General features: G+C 38.6%; 1 protein-coding gene across 1 annotated transcript in view; it reads left to right on the forward strand.

Annotated features, from left to right (window-relative positions):
* The window catches only part of scn8ab (sodium channel, voltage gated, type VIII, alpha subunit b), a 68,630-nt gene that overhangs the window by 26,179 nt on the left and 19,485 nt on the right, over positions 1 to 22,966 (forward strand). The window contains 13 exon segments of the mRNA XM_047347080.1: positions 620 to 711; positions 5,710 to 5,931; positions 6,415 to 6,478; positions 7,126 to 7,267; positions 9,503 to 9,709; positions 9,792 to 10,073; positions 14,248 to 14,604; positions 15,483 to 15,615; positions 16,594 to 16,832; positions 19,731 to 19,904; positions 20,113 to 20,469; positions 20,562 to 20,735; positions 21,484 to 21,777. Coding sequence (XP_047203036.1) covers positions 620 to 711; positions 5,710 to 5,931; positions 6,415 to 6,478; positions 7,126 to 7,267; positions 9,503 to 9,709; positions 9,792 to 10,073; positions 14,248 to 14,604; positions 15,483 to 15,615; positions 16,594 to 16,832; positions 19,731 to 19,904; positions 20,113 to 20,469; positions 20,562 to 20,735; positions 21,484 to 21,777 — 2,737 coding nt within the window.

Here is a 22,966-nt window from a genome sequence, read left to right on the forward strand (position 1 = left end):
ACCCCACTTCACAAAAACCAAACTATCCTTGTTGGAGGTTTTGTTGATTGGTTGACCTTGGTGGACCTTAACTGTTTGTTTGGATGACTTTTGATTTAATGAAATGAACTGAAATGAAATTAGGTTAAACTTTTCCAGGAAATTCAGTCCACATTATTCAATCCCATCATGTTAGTTATGTTTATTAAAATATTTTGTCACTTTTTTCCTCTTCCTCTATCTTGGATAACTCCTGAGTGACTGTATCTGATCCACCTTGCAGGTATATAACAGAGTTTGTAAACCTAGGCAATGTGTCAGCTCTTCGTACGTTCAGGGTTCTGAGGGCTTTGAAAACTATTTCAGTTATCCCAGGTAAGACAGGTGTTTGTCTTGCGGGTGGGCGATCACGGGGCTTCATGTTAGTCATGGTTGTGTTTCACTCCCCCTTCCTGTTCCTCCTCCGTCCTCCTTTCACTGGCCGGACAGGTGTTCAGCATCTGTCCCACCGTGGTGTCCCCTCCTGGTCTTCGATGGTAGTGCTGGTGTCATGTTCTTGCACAGTCATTCGTGTGTGTTGTTATCGTGTGTGGTGTGTATCATAGGGTTCTGTTCTGTGTGTCATCCTACCTTGTTACAGATATATAACAGAGTTTGTGGACCTTGGGAATGTCTCGGCGCTGAGAACGTTCAGGGTTCTCCGAGCATTGAAAACTATTTCTGTCATTCCAGGTGAGACTCCCATTTAAACACTAAGGCTGATCCTAAACTTACCTGCCTAACCAGAGGATGTTTCTCTGATTTATTTGTTTGTATATCTCCTTTATTGCAATCAAAAATGGTAGTAGATCATTTTTGATTGGCTGAGCAGTCTGCAGGCAGTCTTGTGGGTTCACATGTTCTGTATGCACAGCAAGAATATTTTGAAGGACAAATGCACAGTCATGGTTAAAAGAGAGCATGATGTCTGTCAATTATAGGATTTGAACTTGTTAATGATCTGTTCTATACTAGGTTAAAAAATATTTCAATCTAAACTAAAATATACAAAACCACACACAACTGATTTTTGCCTAAATAGAAATATCTGTGATGAATATAAGCACTCTGAAAACCCCCAATTGATAGAAAATATGTAAATATGCTTTCTTTCACCCATGACTGTAAAAAATTCTGTGATGATTTGCCAGAAACATTTTACAGTATTTTTGACTTTTTAACGAGTCAATGTGAATTTTTAGGCAAGAAATATGTAAGAAGGAAGAAAAATAAGAATACGCTATCATATCTTTGCGCACAGAACAGCCTTTTGTTCTCATATAAACTATTTAATTCTGTAAGACTGCCAGCCTAAATATTCTGCATGAAACATACTGTTCAAATCTGATTCAGAAATCATTTATTTATTTATTTTTGTTTAGTCTACTAGATTATTATACACTAATTGCATCCCATAAATGTGTGAAATAAACAGTATTACGCAAAACCTCCACGTAGTTTAGATATTTTATCTTTTTTTTAAAGTCACAGCTTTTGTCTCACCAAATGTTAGCAACTTAATCTGTGGTAATGGGAGTAAGTCCCAAAATTATAAAGGCATTAAAAAAATAACTTAAAGCAAAACCTCTAAATTAAGCATTGCTTAAACTGCTTGTGAAACAGCATTCACCCATCAGTGAGTCACTTCAGTTATATCTGAATATTTCAGGATGATGTTTTCCATGCAGATTTCTTCTGTCTTTGCTTTTTTTGACTGAAAAATGTTGGGATTATGATTATTGATTAATTAATATTTATCTATAATTATAATTAAAAATCATGATTTAAATTTTTTTTATTTCTTAACCAAAAATCCTCATTTATGAATCAAAACCAGAGATGTCTTTTGGTGTTGTAATTGTGGCTCAACGCCTTTGATAATTACAACCGTTAAATACTCAGTAATAATTGATAACTATTACCAGAGATGTCACTGTTTAATCAACCGTTTCTGCCGAAGCGTGGGGAACTTTAACCTTATTTTGACTGACAAATCACTCTTGCACAAAATAAACACAAACGAGTCCTCTTTATCTACGTGAATGTTTATTGAATCAACCGCCTGATACAATCAACTCTTCGATCCAATAATCTTCACCTACTCAACATGCAAAGTTCTACACAAAAGGGTAAAATATCTAACTAAACAAAATAAAGCAAAACAGCAGTGGGTGTGTATGGAATCAACCAGCAGTTGTGGCCAAAGTGATAATATGACAAGGGAATATGGTGTTGAACGAAGCTTTGGGAGCGCAGCCTGCCAGAAAGTGTAGCTCAGTGAGATGCACAGTCATAAAATTTCCCCCACCGCTGGGGATGTTACAGAACACAAAGGGTTGTAAAACCTTTGGCAGCAACTCATAAAACATGAAGTTGAAGACAAAGAAAATGGTTGGTTTTCACCATAAGGTTATTATAGCAGTCCAGTTTCACAGCGCACCTGCTCTCAGGTGTTCGCACAGTAAAAGCACAATCTTGCGAGACTCGGCGGCTTCAGAAAACAACAGTAATCACGTTTCAAAAGAACAATGGCATGCACATACAATTCAGAACACATTAGTCTCTAAGTGGCGATTCTACATCGCACTAAATCTCCTCTACCCTGCCCAAACTATTCCTAATAAAGAAATAAAAATAAAAGGGTGGACTTTACTTGTTGAAGTCTTCCTTCTGGGGCAGCGAGTGAAAAAAAAGGGGGTCTAAGAGTTCCACGCGTCCGCGGATACTCCAAGAAAGTGGTCAATCTCCGTCTTTTGGCCTCCTTGGCGAAAAGGAAAAATATGATCTGACCGTCTGCAGTCGAGTAGAACCAAGCAAGGAGGGAAAGTTGCGTCTCCTTGAAACTCCGTGGTTTTTGGTTACGTGTTAAACTCACGTCTTCAATCGGCAAGGTGAAATTTCTGGCCTTCTTATTCCAGAAACCTCTTTCATGAATTTTTCGTTGGCCAACGAAGGAGAATAAATGAAGAATCCACATGGGACATCTTCTTCTCCAGAGAGATGCTTCAGTTGCGTGGTAACCGTGTCGAGGTCCCAAGCTGAAGGCAATGGATTAAAGCGTTCACCTTTTTATATTACCTCCTGTGACGTCAGACTTGGGACGGCCCCGTCATATCTGCCGCAGTGGCCACTGGGATTTGTAGTAACGGACTGTCCTTTGGATACAAAATGGCCGAAAACGCAGGAAGGCCTGGTAGCGTCCAGCAACGTACAATTGGTCCAATATTCAACAAACAATTGGTCCAACAAAAACAATTATATCAAAGATAACCTGAGTAAATACACAAAACTATTATACGCAAATTATTATTATTATTTATTTATAAAGGTAAAAAAGCTTTCTATATTATGGATCCTATGCAAAAACGTTAATGGTCACCTTGTTAAACCATGACTTAACTGTTATTAATCGCATGCTTTGAAAAGCTGAGTTAGGTTTTAATAACCACACCCAGGCCTGATTACTACTAGTAACCATTACTATTACCATGAAATAAAACAAAAAAATTAAATAGAACCTATCTCACAATGAAGTAGGCTAAAAGATCTCAGGAAGCAACACATCGTGCTCTGATCTAAAGGAATTCAGTAACAGATGATACACAAAATCTTTGGCATTTATTACTCTGGGATCGGGTTCAAAGCCGTTTCTAAAGCTTTGGGATGCCAGTGAACCACAGTGAGAGGCATTATCAATAAATGGAGATAACAATGGTGAAACTTCCCAGCAGTGTCAAAAATACTCCAAGAGGACATAAGTGACTCATGCAGGAGTAAACAAAGGAATCCAGAACAACATCTAAAGCAATACAGGCCTCACTTGCCTCACTTGAGTGGTCATGATTTAGGAGTGAGGAACAGACAAAGAAAATGGCTTCCATGGGAGAGCTGCAAGCCCTACAACCACTGATCACCAAAAAGAACACGAAGGGTCATTTCACATGTCCAAAAAAGCATTTTGATGATCCCTAAGACTTTCGGGAAAATATTCTCCTGACTGATGAGACAAAAGTTTAACTTTTTGGTTGTTGCCCATCTTGGTGGTAGTTGAACAATGTATTCTACCCTCTACCAGAAAATCCTGAGGAATAATAACCAGCCATCAGCGTATGATCTTGAGCTCATTTGCACTTGGGTCATGCAGCAGGACAATAATCCAAAGCAAACCAGCAAGGTTTCTGAATGGCTTAAAAAAAGAAGATTTTGAAGTGGCCTATTCAAAGTCCAAACTTGAGTAGACCAAAATGTAAAAGACTCATTTTCACAGATGGCAGTTGTTGCCGGAAAGGAAAAGTAAAGTTTACTTTTGGGGCCAGGTTGGTTTGGATAGCTTTTGTCCCTCATTAAATGAAGCCATCATTTGAAAACTGCATTTTTACTACACACACACTTAGCATCCTTTATATTGTGCAAAGAGCACCGAGAATAAAAAAAGGTGGGATAAAAGTCATTTTTCTTTTAGTTAAAATAAGTTCATCATCTTGCTTAATACTATACTGTCGTAGCCATTTCCATCAGCCTTGGCGTTTAAAGGACCTGCATGCCTCCTCTCACTAACCCTAAACTCCTACTCCAGAGCTCTTAAAAGCTAAGTCTATGTGCATGTCTTTTCCTTTATCTTCATTTTCTGCTTCCCTGTGTAAACCTGCATCTGTGCTTTGTTTGCACTTTTGGTCTTGCTGCGTTTAAATGACGTGTAGATTTTACCATACACTTACTGAAGTTGGTTTGGGATTGTTTCGTTGATGCAGTTAAAGGAAATGAAGGAATGTTTCCTCTCCTGTTTAAACCTTACTTTAGTTGTCGTGTTGCTCTGCTTTTTTTTATTTCTTGAGATGTTTTCAAACATGCAAATAATAATGATAATACAGTTGTCCGATGGAAACGTCCCATAGAGCTTCAGTATTTGTTGTGATGGTTTTTAAAAAATCTTCTATAAAGTATAATACAATATTCCATATCTACTATAACATCTTGCATTTCTGACTAAATTACTTAATATTTTAGATTGAATAAAAACATGTTCAGTTCCAGGGCAATCTGCTCAGTCAGCTCTCATCAGACTTTCTTGCTTGACAATATTTTGGCAGAAACTGCTCCATCTGGGAATTAAAGTAAGATTCAGGGTAACATATTTGCTAATATTTGTAAGCACAACAGGCAAAAACCACAAACATGAAGTTTAACAAATGCAATCAGTTACTAAAAACAATGACAATGTTGCAGCCTTAATTCAGCTGTTTTGTGTGCTGCACATCCTGAACGGTGTAGTGCAGATCGCCTGTATGTAAGTTGTATTTAGAAGAAAGTGAGCTTAATTCATTTTAACTCAAAGCACCGAGTCTTGTTTGAAATTATTGTGAACTTTGACCCCTGTTTTTGGCAGATTCAGAAGAGTTCAATCTAAACTTGCACAGACCTCACAAACTTTCTATAAGGTGGTCGGAGCAATTTCAGACAATTAATGTTAGCCTGTTTACTCATAGCAGAAACTGTTTCATGCGTGTTTGGAATCATTTGCCAGACATTTTATTTGTTTTTCTCTTACTCTCGTCCTTCCTTCATATGTTTGTGTGTGAATATATACAAATGGTGTCTATGTGTGAGGTGGCCCATTTCCATGATTGTGCATTTGTGCACATCTGTTTGGGTATGTGTGTGTGGGTGGATGTTCTTTATGTGTGTGAACAGGCCTGAAGACCATTGTGGGCGCTCTGATCCAGTCTGTAAAGAAGTTGTCGGATGTGATGATCCTGACTGTCTTCTGTCTCAGCGTCTTTGCGCTGATTGGACTGCAGCTCTTCATGGGGAACCTCCGGAACAAGTGCGTCTTTTGGCCGATCAACATGACTGATCAGTACCTGGAAAACGGTAGCCGAGGTTTTGACTGGGACAAATTCATCATGAACACCTGTGAGTATAACCTCTGTCGCACGGGTTAAACTAGAGACTCGTGCAGGATTCCTACAGTCTTGAAAACTCTGGACAAGTATGGAACTTGATGAAGTATTTTTCCAGCATTCATGTATGAAAACATTTTTGAAAAAATGAAATCTTAAAATATACTGTGTACACAATAAATTTCTTTGCTCCAGTTTGACAGTTTTTTTGCTGGTTTTATTAAAACGATGCACAGTTATTCCAAAGTCTTTTTTTTCCTGTAACACATTAAATATCCAACAAATGGGGTCACTCACAAATTGACAGAGAATGCTAAATTTGAGTCTGACAATTATGAAATTATAAAAGAAAAAATATGTAGGAACCCTGGACATTTCTGAGCTCATACAATATTTTTTTCATTTTGCTTTTATGAAATAGAAAGATAAACACTGACTAACTCTTCAAACAGGCATTGATCAATGAAAGCGACTGTCCCACTTTGCTTTTTTGCAGCAAATTTCTACTTCCTGCCCGGTGCTCTAGATGCTCTGCTTTGTGGAAACAGTTCCGACTCAGGGTGAGTTGTGACTTAATACGGGTTCACGATGGGTGTCGGTTGGTCCCTGTTAGTGGACTGTACCCAACACAGAAGAAATCTTGAAAGTTTCCTGTTGTCTAGTCCAACTTGACTATCTTTGAATAGAAAAACGCAAGTAAATCTTATCTCCTTTTTTGAAGTATTTGTAGAGAAACAAGAACTATGAAAGAAAAACCTTCCACAAATAATAATACAGTCATACAATAAATTTGAATATGTATTCCGGCCAGGCTGGTTTATCAGACTAAAAGCACCTTCTGAAAATAACCTTTAAGCAGGTATTAAACATGCTTGTCATGAAGCCCACATTTCTGTATTACAAATGTTTTTATTGGTCTGATATATATTCTAATCTTAAATGTTCTGTTTTCAGTAGCTATATGGCTTGAAAACATCGCTCTCTGTGCAATTAATCTGTGTAATGTGTTTCACAGAGTGATGGAGTTACTGAAATTAATTCACTTTTTAACAATATTTTAATTTATTGAATGGGTCTGTATATTCCAGTTTTACTTCTGTTAAATACACTGGAACACAAATATTAGTCACACTAATATGGCGTTAAAAATAGTAAAATATTTTCATTAAAACTGATTTTTAATATATTTCTGTGATTTTTCTTTCAGACGATGCCCAGAGGGTTTTACATGCATGAAAGCTGGAAGGAACCCCAACTACGGCTACACCAGCTTTGACAGCTTTGGCTGGGCTTTCCTTACTCTCTTTCGTCTCATGACTCAAGACTTCTGGGAAAATCTCTACATGCTGGTAAGGAGAAGTTTTCCTGAATTTTCACTACTCTCTTCTTTAAAATCTTTGCACCTTTCTGCGCCACTGTTTAGACCTGACCCAATTAGCCAGTAATTCATAAGTTGTATACATGAATTAATGAAAGGTACTTTCATCAACACCACTTCAGTTTTTTTTGTCAGTGTAACAAAAGGTAGAACAGGACAAGTTATAAGGAAAACCGCTGCTACTAATGTAACTTACAGATGGGATTTATTCTCACTTTGTGAATATTTCTAATGTTTTTCAGATTTCTAAATTATATGTTCAGTTCTACTTTAACAGCTTGATTTCTATTAAACACTTTGTGTCTATTCTGCTTAGTTTGGACCAGGGGTCTGCAACCTGTGGCTCCAGGGCCACATGTGGCTCTTTAGACCCTCTACTGTGGCTCTTTATGTCTTGAGCGTTTTAGAATTAAAAATGCTAGCTTTAGCAGTTTTCCTATGACCCTTCATGCAATATATGCATAACATTTCCACAAAGAATGAAACCAATAGTGAGGAATATTTTCTTTTATTAAGTAATTTTTGTTGTCAGTAAGATGCAAACTACATCCTTTTTCATCATTTTACTTCAATTTCTATAAAAAAATGAAAGCCCCTTGAAGAAAAATTTTATTAAATAAAATGTTATTTCATTTAAATATCTAAACTGATTTCCTATAGTAGGTGTTATAAAAAAGCTATTTTGTTTCAAATAGTCATGTTGCTTTTGTGGCTCTAAACAAATTTTGTCAAGCTGGACTGAAGGCAAAATTGGCTCTTGGGCTTATAAAGGTGGCTGATCCCTGGTTTAGACCTTGGCCTTTGTTGATTTCACAAATTCAAGCAAATGTATTTGTGATTTTAGTTTGACTTCAATAGCTCTCATCTGACTTGTATTTCCACCTCCTCTGGATGTGACACAAACAGTTCAAATAGCTTTCCCTTCATGTCAAATAAGTTTGTCACTGGTCTCAATTACGGCATTTTCTGGGTGAAAGCATTAAATAAAATTTAGAAGCACCCAGTCATGCTTGCATTACATATAGTCCCTTACAAAATATTCACATTTTGTTTGGCCACAACCACAAATACAAATACATACACAAGCGAGTATGAATGGGTGAAAGTAAAAGGAACATGATTCATGGGTCTATTTTTTTAACAAATGATAAGAAAAATCCTTAAAGTGTAAAATGTGTAGGTATTAAGCCAGTTTTACTCTGATACCCCGAAATAAAATCAATTGTAACCAATTTCTTTCAGAACTCACCCATAGTCCCTCTTTCTTTGATTTAGTCTCAGTATAAATCCAGCCGTTCTCTAAAGACCTCAGAGGTTTGATAGAGAACATTAGTGAAATAAAAGCATCATAAGGACAGCCGACAGGTCAGGTAAAGATGAGCATTAATTAGCAAAGCAGCCAAAAGCCAATGATAACTCTGGAGGAGCTACATATCGAGAAGAAACATCTGTCTAAACAACTATTAGTTGGGCACTTAACATTTATGAAAGAGTAGCAAGTAGAAAGTCTTTGTTACACAGAGGTCTTAAGAGGCTGTGTTTGCAGTTTGACTGGAAACATGTTGTGGACACAGCAAACATTTGGAAGAAGGTGCTCCATGCTTATCTCCCATAACACATTATCTCTGCTGTAAAGCATTGTGTTGGCAGCATCATGCTGTGGTGGTGCTGTCCTTTAGTGGGGTCAGGGAAGCTGAATACAGATCAGTGGAGTTAATACAGGGCAGTCCTGGAAGATACCCTGTTAGAGGCTGTAAAAGACTTGACCCATGAGCAGAGCTTCACCTTCTAAGACAAAACCAGCAAGCATACAGCCAGAGCTACAGCAGAATGGTTTATATCAAAGCATATTAATATATTAGAAAGGCCTAGTAAAAGTTCTGACCTAAAATAAAATGAGGAACTGTGGTAAGACTTAAACATGCATGTGAACAGATGTTCTCCATCCAGTCTGATGGAGCTTGAGATATTTTCCTCACAGATATGACACCAATTTCAGTCTGTAAATCTGCAAAGCTGGTAGAGACATACCCCAAAGACTGTTGAACCAGGGGGACTGAATACAAATCCACACCACACTTTTAAAAGTTTTATTTAGAACCAAAAACAATCCTTTTTGGTCCATATCACAATTTGGCACTTTTTTGTTGGTTATTTATATAATCGTCTGTATTGTCTTACATGTTATTTTTCTGTTTTCTCGAAGACTTTGCGAGCTGCAGGGAAGACCTACATGGTTTTCTTTGTGCTGGTCATCTTTGTGGGCTCCTTCTACCTAGTGAATTTGATCCTGGCTGTGGTGGCCATGGCTTATGAGGAGCAGAATCAGGCCACAATGGAGGAGGCTGAGCAAAAAGAGGCTGAATTCAAAGCTATGCTGGAACAACTCAAAAGGCAACAGGAGGAGACACAGGTAGGCTTTATCTTTCCTCTGAGATAGAAGCATCTGGATCTTTTTTGCATGTACTTATTATGAGGTCTGTTTTTTACTTCAGGCTGCTGCTATGGCCACATCAGCAGGCACTGTGTCAGAGGCTGCATTAGAGGATGTGGAAGGGGGTCACTTGTCCCGTAGCTCCTCTGAGGTCTCCAAGCTGAGTTCAAAAAGTGCCAAAGAGCGTCGCAATCGCAAGAAGAAATGGCGCCAGAAAGAGCAGGAGAAGGAGAAAGGAGACAGTGAGAAGGTAGTTAAGTCTGAGTCAGACGATGGCAGCAAGAAGAGCACCATCCGCTTCCCAGGACCTCGACTCGGGAGGAAGACATCCATCATGAACCAGGTACAGTCAGGAAAAAAAATCAGCTTTTGCAAAATGACATGTTTTGAGGGCTTCATATCAAAAGGTTATATGTGTTCTTAGTGGTTGGTGTGTGGCTTCTTGCTATTGCCTGGTCCTAAATTATTGATTCAGTCCAGTGATGTGCAACATTTGCTTTAACGGTGGATATGCCGGCCGTTTTGCATTGGCTCATTTGTGGTCCTGAACAAATGGGACAGCTGATACATTGTCTTAACAAGTTACATTAGATTTTTCATTTTCATACAGTCTCACAGGTGTAGCCTTAAAGCTGGCATTTTTACAATTTTTCCCCTCTGTATTTCCTGCTTTTTAAGAAGATATTGTTCTGGTGAATAATTTAAGTATGTTTATTAGGCCACATTTTATGTAATTATAGATTAGTTTGTCTTTGGAAAAATGTTTTTAACCTGAGGCTTTGTCATTTTCTTGAAGAAAAGGAATCCTGTCAAGCCGGTTTCAGGACCATATATTTTTGTTGAAAAATTGCCAATAGTTATTTACATCACCAGTAATATTATTTTGTCGTTTTATTGATTTTCCAGAAGCGTTTAACAGTGTAGAAATCAACTTTATTATTGACTATCAAAAACTCTAGAGCTATAGTTGAATGTCATAAATAGTTTATAGATTATAAATTAAATTATGTGTTTTCTTTAATAGCATCTGGTCAGATTGTTAAAGTATTGTATATATTTATTTTATATAAATGACTATGAGGTTATAACATTGTTCAGTTTGGAGACATAAAAGTCTATGTGTCATTATGTTCGAAAATAGCTCGGACCCACATACAGAGAACACTCAGGAGGAGGAAGTAAAATAAAGATTGTTTATTGAAGATATAGTCAAGAACCGAACGGACGAAATCTCTCACTGTAAGGAGAGAAGTGAAGAGAATGGATGAGTACGGGTAACGGAGGGAAAAACGAAAATAAGAGCAAATAGTTATTTTGATACTAAGATCGGCTTACTGAGTTATGATGGTCAGGTCGCCAGGGGGAATGAGATTCAGGATCCAGGTCTTAAGCAGGTATATCCGTAGAGAGGTCACTTGAGACCACTGGCTTTATCTGGGAAACATGGAATGTGGGATGGATACGAAGACTTGCAGGAAGGCGAAGACGAACAGCAGACGGACTAATTGCCATCTCAATCTCATAGGGTCCAATGAAACGAGGCGAAAGCTTCCTAGACATGGATTTAAGGGGCACATCACGTGCCGACAACCAAACCTTTTGTCCAGGTCGATACGCCGGTGCAGGTCTGCGTTTGCGGTCAGCAAAATGCTTGTTTTGATCTGCAGTGCGATTGAGGCTCTGGACAGTTGAGTTCCAAATGGTCTTACAGCGGCGGACATGTTGGTGGACGGATGACACAGTGATTTCTCTTTCATCAGCAGCAAACAAGGGTGGCTGATAGCCCAGTGAGGCCTCAAAAGGCGAACGTCCAGTGGCAGAGGAGATGTGAGAATTTAAAGCATATTCTACCCAAGGTAGATATGCACACCAGTCAGAAGGGTTAGTGGACATGAGACATTGTAGGGTTGATTCTAGCTGCTAATTTAATCTTTCGGTCGGACCATTAGACTGTGGGTGGTAACCTGAAGTTAATGAAATCTCGGCTCCGAGAGCTAAACAAACCCAGATCCTGACACTACGAAGTTTAATGTTTTATTGTATGCAGACTTATTCATTGTAATATTTATGTTGAGTTTAAAATTACATTTTTAAAACTTTGTATTACATGGAGGAAGGCAAGCTGATATTAATTTCAGTTCCCTGATTTGTTGAATCCCGAAGATCACTAACAGATACATGGGGGTGTATAGCGTTTAGAATGGGAATAAGTGCGGTGCTCACTAAATGTTAATAAGCAGTAATGCTTAGAAATAGACGAACATATTTTTCAAAATATTATTTTCCGTCCTTGTCATTTTTAGATTAATATTTTTTATTGCAGTCTGAAAAAGTAAAAGCTATTCTTGGACTTGGATTGTTGTTAACAATTACATGGAGGATTTTCAGGGGATTTGTAGACTTCTGTCAAGATAACTGCTTTGTTTAATTTGGTTTTGTCATGTTTGTTTGCCCACTTCAGCATTTTTTGATCAAGTATAATTATTTGTAAAGGAAATGAAAAACTAATATTCACTTTGTACAGTGCTTAAAAAAGTATTATCCCAGAGTTTTTCTGTTTTGCTTTTTTAGCCACATTCCCTGGAAAACTAAACTGAGTTCAGGTTGCTAGCTGCGTCTAGCCCTAATTACTGTTAGATCTCTAGAATTAAGAAATCACTTAAATTGAACCTGTGTAACAACATGAAGTACGCTAAAAGACGTCAAAAAGCACCACTACATGAGCCTATCTAAAGAAGCATAAGAACATATGAGAAACAAAGTCAAGGAATTGACATCTATCAGTCTGGAAAGCGTTACAAAGCCCTTTCAAAGGCTTTGGGACACCAGCAAACCATAGAGCCATTATCCATAAATAGAGAAAACATTAAACAGTGGTGAACCTTCCTAGGAGTGGTCGACCTGCCAATCATACACCAATACCGCATCCACGATTCATCCAGGAGGTTACAAAACGCTTATGTTAACGCTTGTTAATGATACCCAGAACATCATCTAAAGTATTGACGGCTTTACGTGAAGGAGAATATTCAGCCATCAGTTTGTGACATTAAATTCAGGTCCACTTCAGTTATGCAGCAGGACAATAATCCTAAGTACACCAGCAGGTTCACCTGCGATATAAGTTTTTTATTGTTGTGCTGTCATTTTTTGAGGACTAGTATGTTCGTTACTAATCTGCAGCTTTATTCTATATTAACAAACTGAAGATCAGGCTGAACTCGATGTAGAGACTGGTTCATTTCCTCTGAATTTTAAGTGATCCTGTGTAACTTAAAGGTTGATTTGCAATACTTTCATGTTTAAGCTGGCCACCTAATAGAAGTTTATTCGAATTTCAGATTTAGGGGATTAAGGCATGCTTAGTGTGTTTGATGTGATCAGCTTTTTCAATTTCCATTTTAAGAGGCACATAATCTGTGTTACCAGAGAACACTCTGCTATGGAAATTCACTTTAACTGGTAAACATCTAAAAAAAATAAATTGCCTTTAAAAATACAAATTTTTTCAATAACCTATTTAACAACTGCAGCTCATATATTATTCATTCATTAAACAGCATGTTTATTTCTCCTAATTTTGCTGACCATGGCCTGAAGCTAATGAGAAGATGTGTCTTCTCATGTGCTGGCTTGTGAAGCACCGACTCCGGCCGCTGTCTCACAAACCCTTGAATACGTTGTGCTTCTTCATCTTTAAAGCTCCAATTATCGCTGCTGATTGGGCACCCTTTTCTAGCACTCTTTTTTTCTTCCACTCAACTTTCAATAATGTGCTTGGCCACTGCACTCTGAACAGCCAGATTCTTTAGCAATGATCTTTTGTGGCCAGCTCTCCTTTTGGAGGGTGACATTTACTGCAGTCAGTTAAGCCCATTATTGTGTTGGCCCTAACAGAACATGTAATTTTATTGATGTTTATATATTCACATTTTCTGAGAAACTGAATATTGGCCTATTATTAACTATAAGTCATAATTATCCAAATTAAAAGTAATAAATGCTACAAATATACCTCTTTTATGGGTCATAAAACAATACAATATATGTTACTTAACCTAAATAACTTGAAAATAAATATAGTTATTTTAACTTTTTGAGCTGTGCCTGTATTTTGGTAATTTTACATAAGTAGTTGACAAGCTGCTTTTGCTCCATCTCATAATCTTATATTTTGCTGAGACTGATCGGCACCTAAACATTTGCTCAAATTTGAAATATTACAATTAGGAAAGCAATTATCAATCAAAATTGCTTATTTCTTTTGGTGCAATGCAAAAAATGTATGTAAGACAGAAACGCAATAAATGATTGTTACAGTTTAAAATGTTATTTCTAAACGTAAACATTATACACTGTAGTAGTTCTTATGTATTTGTCTCAATTGCAAACCTCTCTCTCATTTGACTGAGACTTCTCATTTCTCTCATGTCTGCTGTCTGTTTTCTATGTTTTTATTTGCTCATTCTCTCTAGCTGTTTTTAACAAACTTAAGGCCTCCATGTGTCTTTCCTCAGTCTCTGCTCAGTATCCCAGGCTCGCCCTTCATGTCACGCCACAACAGCCGCAGCAGCATCTTCAGCTTCAAGGGGCGCCCCAAGGACATGGGCTCGGAGAACGAGTTTGCAGATGACGAGCACAGCACTGTAGAGGAGAGCGAAGACCGCCGAGGCTCATTGTTCATACCTTATCGTCGCAACAGTTATAGCGGCTACAGCCAAGGCTCGTCGCGCATCCACCCACTGGCGCCACACTCTGGAGGGAAGCGGAACAGCACGGTGGACTGCAATGGCGTGGTGTCTCTCATCGGCCCTGGGCCTGGCAGACGGCTACTGCCTGAGGTGAAAATAGATAAGGCAGCCACTGATGACAGTGTAAGGACGTCCATGGGACATCAATACAGTTTAGGCATGATGACGGCCCTGATCTCTGCAGCTCCTACTTTCAAAGCCCAGATCCCTGTCCCCTTGTTTTTCTGTTTCCCAAACTCTAAGCTCTCCTTTCTCTTCCTGAATAACCAGATTCTTACTCTTTCTGATTGATCTAATGCTATTTTCCATCTTTTAAATGCCTAAAAAGCAGATACCAAGCAGAAACATCTTTACAAACTCCCTTTCTAACAAACTTAATGAATATTTTATCAACTAACTTAAGACAAAAAGAACATTTCATGTTCATGAACTTCCCCTTCATACCATTACCAAACATTCCCTCTATGGGATGCCGGCACCCAAGCATTTACTGTCTTTCCTATCAACCAATTTCTCTCCAAATCTGTCTTTCCCTTACACTCACCTTCTTCTGCTGCAGCTCTCCTCCTGTCTGTCTACATCTACCCTCCATTCTTAACCCTAGATGGCGCAACAAACAAGCCTGAAACATTTTTTCTGTAACAATATTTCTCCCCTTACAGCAAGCATGGTAGACCTCCTCTTCTCTCAACCAGTCAACCTGTTTCTACCTGTTGACCTCTTTTGAAACTTAGCATGGTGTAGATGTTAATGGTGTCTTGAATTCCCCTCTGTTGACATGATATGCATGCCAGTGCATGCAATTCAATGTTGCAAAGGCATCATGAAGAGTTCAATGTTATTTGCAGATTTGATATGAAGACTGTGGGTGTATTGTCTTTTCTGTGGAACATGGGTATCATTTAGTGGCAGAGGTAGCTTTAAAGCATTGCTTTTAATGAGTGTAATTGTACATATCTGGTGCTTTTCTGAAGGACCATCTATGTTTTCTCTGAGTACAGACTACAGATGTGGAGATTAAGAAGAAACACTCCGGCTCTCTTATGATATCTGTGGATCAGCTCAATTCCTCCTTCAAAGGAAAGGACCGTGCCAACAGTCAGATGAGCGTGGTCACCAACACACTGTTAGAAGGTACGCTTGGTGCCCTTGGTTTATTTTATTTCGCAAAAATCTTATAATACTTTTATAGGAATGGCGAGAATTATCCAGCTTTTCTTTAAAGGACTTGGATGTTTGCAAGGGTAAACATTAGTAAATCAAAAGCATCCTGAAGACCAAGGGACAGCTGACAGGTCAGAGAAAAAGTTGGGGAGAACTTTAAACCAGATTTAGGTTATAAAACAACATCCCAAGTTTTGAACATCTCACAGAACTCTGATCAAACTGTCATCAGAAAATACTTATTTATCAGAGAAGCAGCTAAGAAGACCATGGTTGCTCTGGAGAGACCCAATGCTCTGGTGGCTGATTCTTTTGACATGTCAAATATTAGTCATACACTAAACAAATCTGGCCTTTATGGAAGCATAGTAAGAAAAATGCAGTTGTTTTAAGAAAGCCATATGAAGTCTTGAATATATGGAAGAAGGTGTTCTGGTCACTTGATACCAAAACTATACTATTTGCTATGAGCGGAAGTAAACTAACAACGCACATCGATCTGAACACACCATCCTAACATTGAAACATGGTTGTGCTCAGTCAGATTCTCTATGGGTTTTAGCTCTGGACTTTGACTGGGCCATTCTAACACATACATATGCTTTTTCCTATTATTCATTAGACTTGCAGCTAATGAGTAATGACTCAGGAAGGGCTGAACACTAATGCAAACCGCATTTTTTTAGATTATTATTTCTAAAAAAAAATGTAAAAACATATAATATTCCTTCCACTCTCCAATTATGCCCTACTTTCTGCTAGTCAATATCATAAGATCCCCCCCAAACTACACTGACGTTTGTGTGTAATGTGACAAAATGGGGAAAGTTTAAGGTATGAATATTGTAAATAGGTTGCACTAAATTTAACCCTGCAAAAATGATCACAATAGACAACCTCTTTGAAATAAAAATTCATCACGTTTTATTTTTCTTCTTCATCCTGCAGAGTTAGAGGAATCTCAAAGGAAGTGTCCTCCCTGTTGGTACAAGTTTGCAAACATCTTCCTGATCTGGGAATGCTTCCCCTTCTGGCTAAAACTCAAGCACATTGTCTACTTGATTGTCATGGACCCATTTGTTGACCTGGCCATCACCATCTGTATTGTGCTCAACACTCTTTTCATGGCCATGGAGCACTACCCAATGACCGAAAATTTTGAGAATGTCCTGGCTGTTGGCAACCTGGTAACTGAACATTTCTCATCTTCCATGCACCTCTTCTCTCTTCTTCTGGAGCTAAAGAGGATTTTCCAGTCTTGTTTGTCTGTTTAAGAAAGACAACGCATCATTTCATATGTGCACTTAAGAACTCAAGCTTACTACATGGAGTAATCAGATGGAATTCTCATTAAATATTTATTTCCATTTTAGTGATGCCATCTAGTCAGCTCTGCAGTCTCATTACCTCCGTAGTTCACTTTTCCTTTGCCCGCTGTTCCCACTTACCCAAAGTCTGTGCTTTGTCAGATCTGTGAAATCTCACTTATTTGGCACACCTCAAAGACATATATAAATGAGGTTTGAGATGTTTTAGCAGGGAACATGTTTGCCTTATCTGAGAAAGACATTTTGATTTGGCTGTGCTTCCCAAAAAAACACTGTAGCGCAGCAGTATTGGCTCTGCATCAGCACTGAAACAGGAAATGAGGTCATAAGCATTGGTAGCTGTCCAAAGTGAAACAAGAATTTAATTCACCCTGCATTAGAAGCTGGATGGTGCAGTGTGAATCACTGGGTGTCTTCTGCAGCACTGACTGGACACATGATTAGCTGCTGGGTGGGTGAATGTGCAGATTTTTGACCTTACCCTATCATTTATAATTTGCACTCAAAAAAGGTTTTAAACTGAATATGCATTCTTTTAATGTTTATCATCTCTGCCAATTTTAGAAATACTCTAAAATGCGATGTATGTAAAATATACTTTACATACATTTTACAGTAACTGACAGTAATGTAAAAGAGCTAAAGAAGTTGTTTAACGTAAATTCAGATCAGAATATTGTTTTATTCAATAAAAACACAACATACACACATAAAATCCATTTAAGTTTCATCACTTGGTATTAGACATGCCAAGGGATTAATTCATCATTGATGCAGACAGAAGTTCTGTATAGCGTAGCTTGAGATTAGGTAATGTGATTAAGGCATTGCTTCAACATATGAGTAGCACTAATGTAAGCTCTGTTGCAATGGCTTCCTATGGGATATATATATATATATATATATATATATATATATATATATATACAGTACACACCAAAGGTTTGGACACACCTTCTCATTCAAAGAGTTGTCTTTATTTTCATGACTATGAATATTGTAGCTTCACACTGAAGGCATCAAAACTATGAATTAACACATGTGGAATTATATACTGATCAAAAAAGTGTGAAACAACTGAAAATATGTCTTATATTCTAGGTTCTTCAAAGTAGCCACCTTTTGCTTTGATTACTGCTCCACACACTCTTGGCATTCTGGCGATGAGCTTCAAGAGGTAGTCACCTGAAATGGTTTTCACTTCAAAGGTGTGCCCTGTCAGGTTTAATAAGGGGGATTTCAAGCCTTATAAATGTGGTTGGGACCATCAGTTGTGTTGTGCAGGAGGTGGATACAGTACACAGCTGATAGTCCTACTGAATAGACTGTTAGAATTTGTATTATGGCAAGAAAAAAGCAGCTAAATAAAGAAAAACGAGTGGCCGTCATTACTTTAAGAAATGAAGGTCAGTCAGTCCGAACAATTGGGAAAACTTTGAAAGTGTCCCCAAGTGCAGTCGCAAAAACCATCAAGCGCTACAAAGAAACTGGATCACATGAGGACCGCCCCAGGAAAGGAAGACCAAGAGTCACCTCTGCTGCGGACGATAAGTTCATCCGAGTCACCAGCCTCAGAAATCGCAGGTTAACAGCAGCTCAGATTAGAGAACAGCTCAATGCCACACAGAGTTCTAGCAGCAGACACATCTCTAGAACAACTGTTAAGAGGAGACTGTGTGAATCAGACCTTCATGGTAAAATAGCTGCTAGGAAACCACTGCTGAGGACAGGCAACAAGCAGAAGAGACTTGTTTGGGCTAAAGAACACAAGGAATGGACATTAGACCAGTGGAAATCTGTGCTTTGGTCTGATGAGTCCAAGTTTGAGATCTTTGGTTCCAACCACCGTGTCTTTATGCGGCGCAGAAGAGGTGAACGGATGGACTCTACATGCCTGGTTCCCACCGTGAAGCATGGAGGAGGAGGTGTGATGGTGTGGGGTGCTTTGCTGGTGACACTGTTGGGGATTTATTCAAAATTGAAGGCATACTGAACCAGCATGGCTACCACAGCATCTTGCAGCGGCATGCTATTCCATCCGGTTTGCGTTTAGTTGGACCATCATTTATTTTTCAACAGGACAATGACCCCAAACACACCTCCAGGCTGTGTAAGGGCTATTTGACCAAGAAGAAGAGTGGTGGGGTGCTGCACCAGATGACCTGGCCTCCACAGTCACCGGATCTGAACCCAATCGAGATGGTTTGGGGTGAGCTGGACCGCAGAGTGAAGGCAAAAGGGCCAACAAGTGCTAAGCATCTCTGGGAACTCCTTCAAGACTGTTAGAAAACCATTTCAGGTGACTACCTCTTGAAGCTCATCAACAGAATGCCAAGAGTGTGCGTAGCAGTAATCAAAGCAAAAGGTGGCTACTTTGAAGAACCTAGAATATAAGACATATTTTCAGTTGTTTCACACTTTTTTGTTCGGTATATAATTCCACATGTGTTAATTCATAGTTTTGATGCCTTCAGTGTGAAGCTACAATATTTATAGTCATGAAAATAAAGAAAACTCTTTGAATGAGAAGGTGTGTCTGGCTAACAACAGGATAAGGTGTCCTCCTTATATTCACCAAACATTTTCCAGCACTAGAATAGTTGTTTTAATATACACAGCATGAGTAATATGCAAGTATGTTGCCATCTAGACATCTTGTTTTATAGAAGGGGTTGAAAACATTCTCTAATTACGTACCACTAAATGTAGTGATATGTTCCCACTTAAATCTCATTCTAAATTGGTCTCCCCCTGTAGGTTTTCACTGGCATCTTTGCTGGGGAGATGTTTGCCAAGCTCGTAGCCATGGACCCCTACTATTACTTCCAGGAAGGCTGGAACTGCTTTGACGGCTTCATTGTGACCCTGAGTTTAGTTGAATTGGGACTGGCTGATGTGGAAGGACTTTCAGTTCTCAGGTCTTTCCGATTGGTGAGTGAAAAAGAATCTCGGGTTGATGTTGTCTGCCACGTTTTTGAGAATACCGAAATAAGAGATGAACATTTTAGAAATCATCAGCTTCCTGTCACAAGAAGAAGTTTAGGATTAAATTTACTCTTGAGCTAGCTCTATAAAATGCCAAACTATTTTGTTAAATGTGTTTAAAATACAAGCAAATAATCCTGTTTTCCATTTACAGTTAAGAGTGTTCAAACTGGCCAAGTCTTGGCCTACACTCAACATGCTGATCAAGATCATTGGTAACTCAGTGGGAGCTCTGGGTAATTTGACCTTGGTTTTGGCCATTATCGTCTTCATCTTTGCTGTGGTGGGCATGCAGCTGTTTGGAAAGAGCTACAAGGACTGTGTGTGCAAGATTGCATTGGACTGCGAGCTCCCACGCTGGCACATGAATGACTTCTTTCACTCGTTCCTGATCGTGTTCAGAGTGCTCTGTGGAGAGTGGATTGAAACAATGTGGGACTGCATGGAAGTGGCAGGACAGGCTATGTGCATAATCGTCTTCATGATGGTTATGGTTATAGGAAATCTTGTGGTAAGAAAAGAAAATACAGCATTACATTTTAAAAGTAGGTCATGTTAACTAAGTTCTAGGGTTCCAGAGTTTGTTTTGTGTTTTCTTGTAAGGTGCTGAACCTGTTTCTGGCTCTGCTGCTGAGCTCGTTCAGTGCGGACAACCTCGCTGCCACTGATGACGACGGAGAACCCAACAACCTTCAACTCGCTGTTGCCCGCATCAAGACCGGAATCGCTTGGTTTAAGGCCAACATGCGGGTCTTTGTAGCCACAGTCCTCAAAAAGGTACATCACAATTGGTGATATACTGGTATCAAGGTAAGCCAAGGTTTCAAAGGTGTTGATGACTTCCATCACACTATTCCTACAGTTTAAAGTTCTGTCGATGAAAGCCAGAGAAAGTGCCAGTACATTTTACAAAAATCATGTTCAAAAAATATAGATTTATAAAAATTGATAGTAACAGTGAAGTAACAGTACCAGTGTGTCTCTTTTTGATCACTTTTGGAGCAGTGTTGGAATTGTAGCATTGAGATTTAAACAAGCAAGAATCGGCAAAAATAAGTTATTTTGTTCTTCTAAACATATGCAATGATGTCATTTAGTGACTTGTAACGTCTTATAGGACAGTTAATAGTTACTCCCCTTGCTGAAGAGTTAGCAAAACTGGTCTGTTTAGCAAAGAACTGCAGTCTTTCTACCTGAGGTAGCCTTATTCATTAACAGTTATAATTGAGGTTATTTAAAGCATTATTATGTCGGCAATAATTAGTATGTTACATGACTTTAACTAAACTAGGATTAATTGTTACTTTTTGGTTTTATATTAAAGAAATTAGGTGACACTGTACATTTATGTTGAAAAACTTTGTGTAAATATCATAATACCATGAGTCCGTGCCATTTTTACCTGAACCTACCGTACCACAAGAATCTCTTATTCCACAGTTATTTAAAATCTTAACTTCAGCATCTACATCCATATTTTCCGACAGTAATTTTGTTTATCTTGTTTAACCTTCCTGACAAGCAGCCTATAGAGGATGAGCAGAAGCCTTTGGGTAGAAGTTATGAGGAAAAGCTCAACTGCATCGCGAACCACACTGTTGAAATCAACCGTGAACTGGACTATCCCAAAAATGGCAACGGCACCACCAGTGGCATAGGGAGCAGTGTGGGCAAGTACATGATCGATGACGACTTCATGTCTTTCATCCATAACCCCAACCTTACCGTGTGCGTTCCTATCGCCGTTGGAGAGTCGGACTTTGAAAACCTCAACACGGAGGACTTCAGCAGCGAATCGGATGTAGAAAACAGCAAAGATGTGAGTAAAAATTGCTTAGTTAGGTAGTGGTCAGAAGCTGTTTCCAATAGAAAAAACTACTCTAACATTGTGTTCAAAACCGTACTTTCTGGCTGATATATTTGAAATACAAAAATTATGTTATTTATTATTATTAACAAAGATGTCTAAATCCAGATTTTTGGGCAGATTTCTGATCTCTGGTTTTTGTAAAGCTTAGACCCGGCAATATTGATTTTATTATTTTATTGACCAGCTGATTTCTCAGTGTGTCTCTAAGAAATCATTACAATTATTATTCCAGACTAGGTTTGCAGAGGTGGTATTGGCTTCCACATGAAACACAAAGTTGGCATGACATTTCAGAACATTCATTTAGGCGTGGCGCTGATGGTGTAGGGGTTAAGCGCACGACCATATGCAGAGGCTACAGTCATCGAAGCGGCCGAGTCCTGGACCGGGCGACATTTGCCGAATGTCTCCCCCTCTCTCTACCCCTCTTTCCTGTCTGCCTACTGTCAAAAAATAAATAAATAAATGCCACTAGTGCCAAAAAATATCTTTAAAGAATATCCATTTAGACATAAATGCTGAGCATGCAGACAAAAAAGCCTGCAAGCAGACAGGGAGTGGTCCTGATGAGGCAACAGAAACATTGTCATCTGCATGTTATGCATGTGCAAGCAGCACAATCCGGACCAAAAACCCGTAGACATTTATAATATGTAGGTCATCTTCATCTGGCTTATCGTTGGACGAATTAAGATAATACAACTGCATAACTATTATACCAGCACATGGTTCTTATATCATCAGTCACCTTATCCTCCTTGCACTACATGCAGAAACTGAGCACCCTGTAGAGCAGACAGGGTAAGGACTGGAATCAGCAGAAATTTGAAGGTTTCTTTGGTGATTTTGTTGTTTTTTTTTTGGCGTGACTACGCTAATAAAGTTTAGTCAGTTATTTCATAACAAATGAATTTAGCACGTAACACTAAGTTTTATAGATTTTTACAAATACAGCGGTGAGCATCAATCATGAGTTGGGTTTATATTAATAAATGCCACATGAATATCTTAACTTTGCCAGTTAGGTAGTGTCAGAGAGAAAACTGTGAATACTACATTACTACAACATGTACATATTGGAGTAATGTGGGAATGCCTAATAACCCAGAAGTACTTAAAACTAATTCTGTGTAACTGA

Source organism: Girardinichthys multiradiatus, chromosome 20 (genome assembly GCF_021462225.1).
Source record: "Girardinichthys multiradiatus isolate DD_20200921_A chromosome 20, DD_fGirMul_XY1, whole genome shotgun sequence".
In the NCBI taxonomy this organism is placed as follows: domain Eukaryota; kingdom Metazoa; phylum Chordata; class Actinopteri; order Cyprinodontiformes; family Goodeidae; genus Girardinichthys; species Girardinichthys multiradiatus.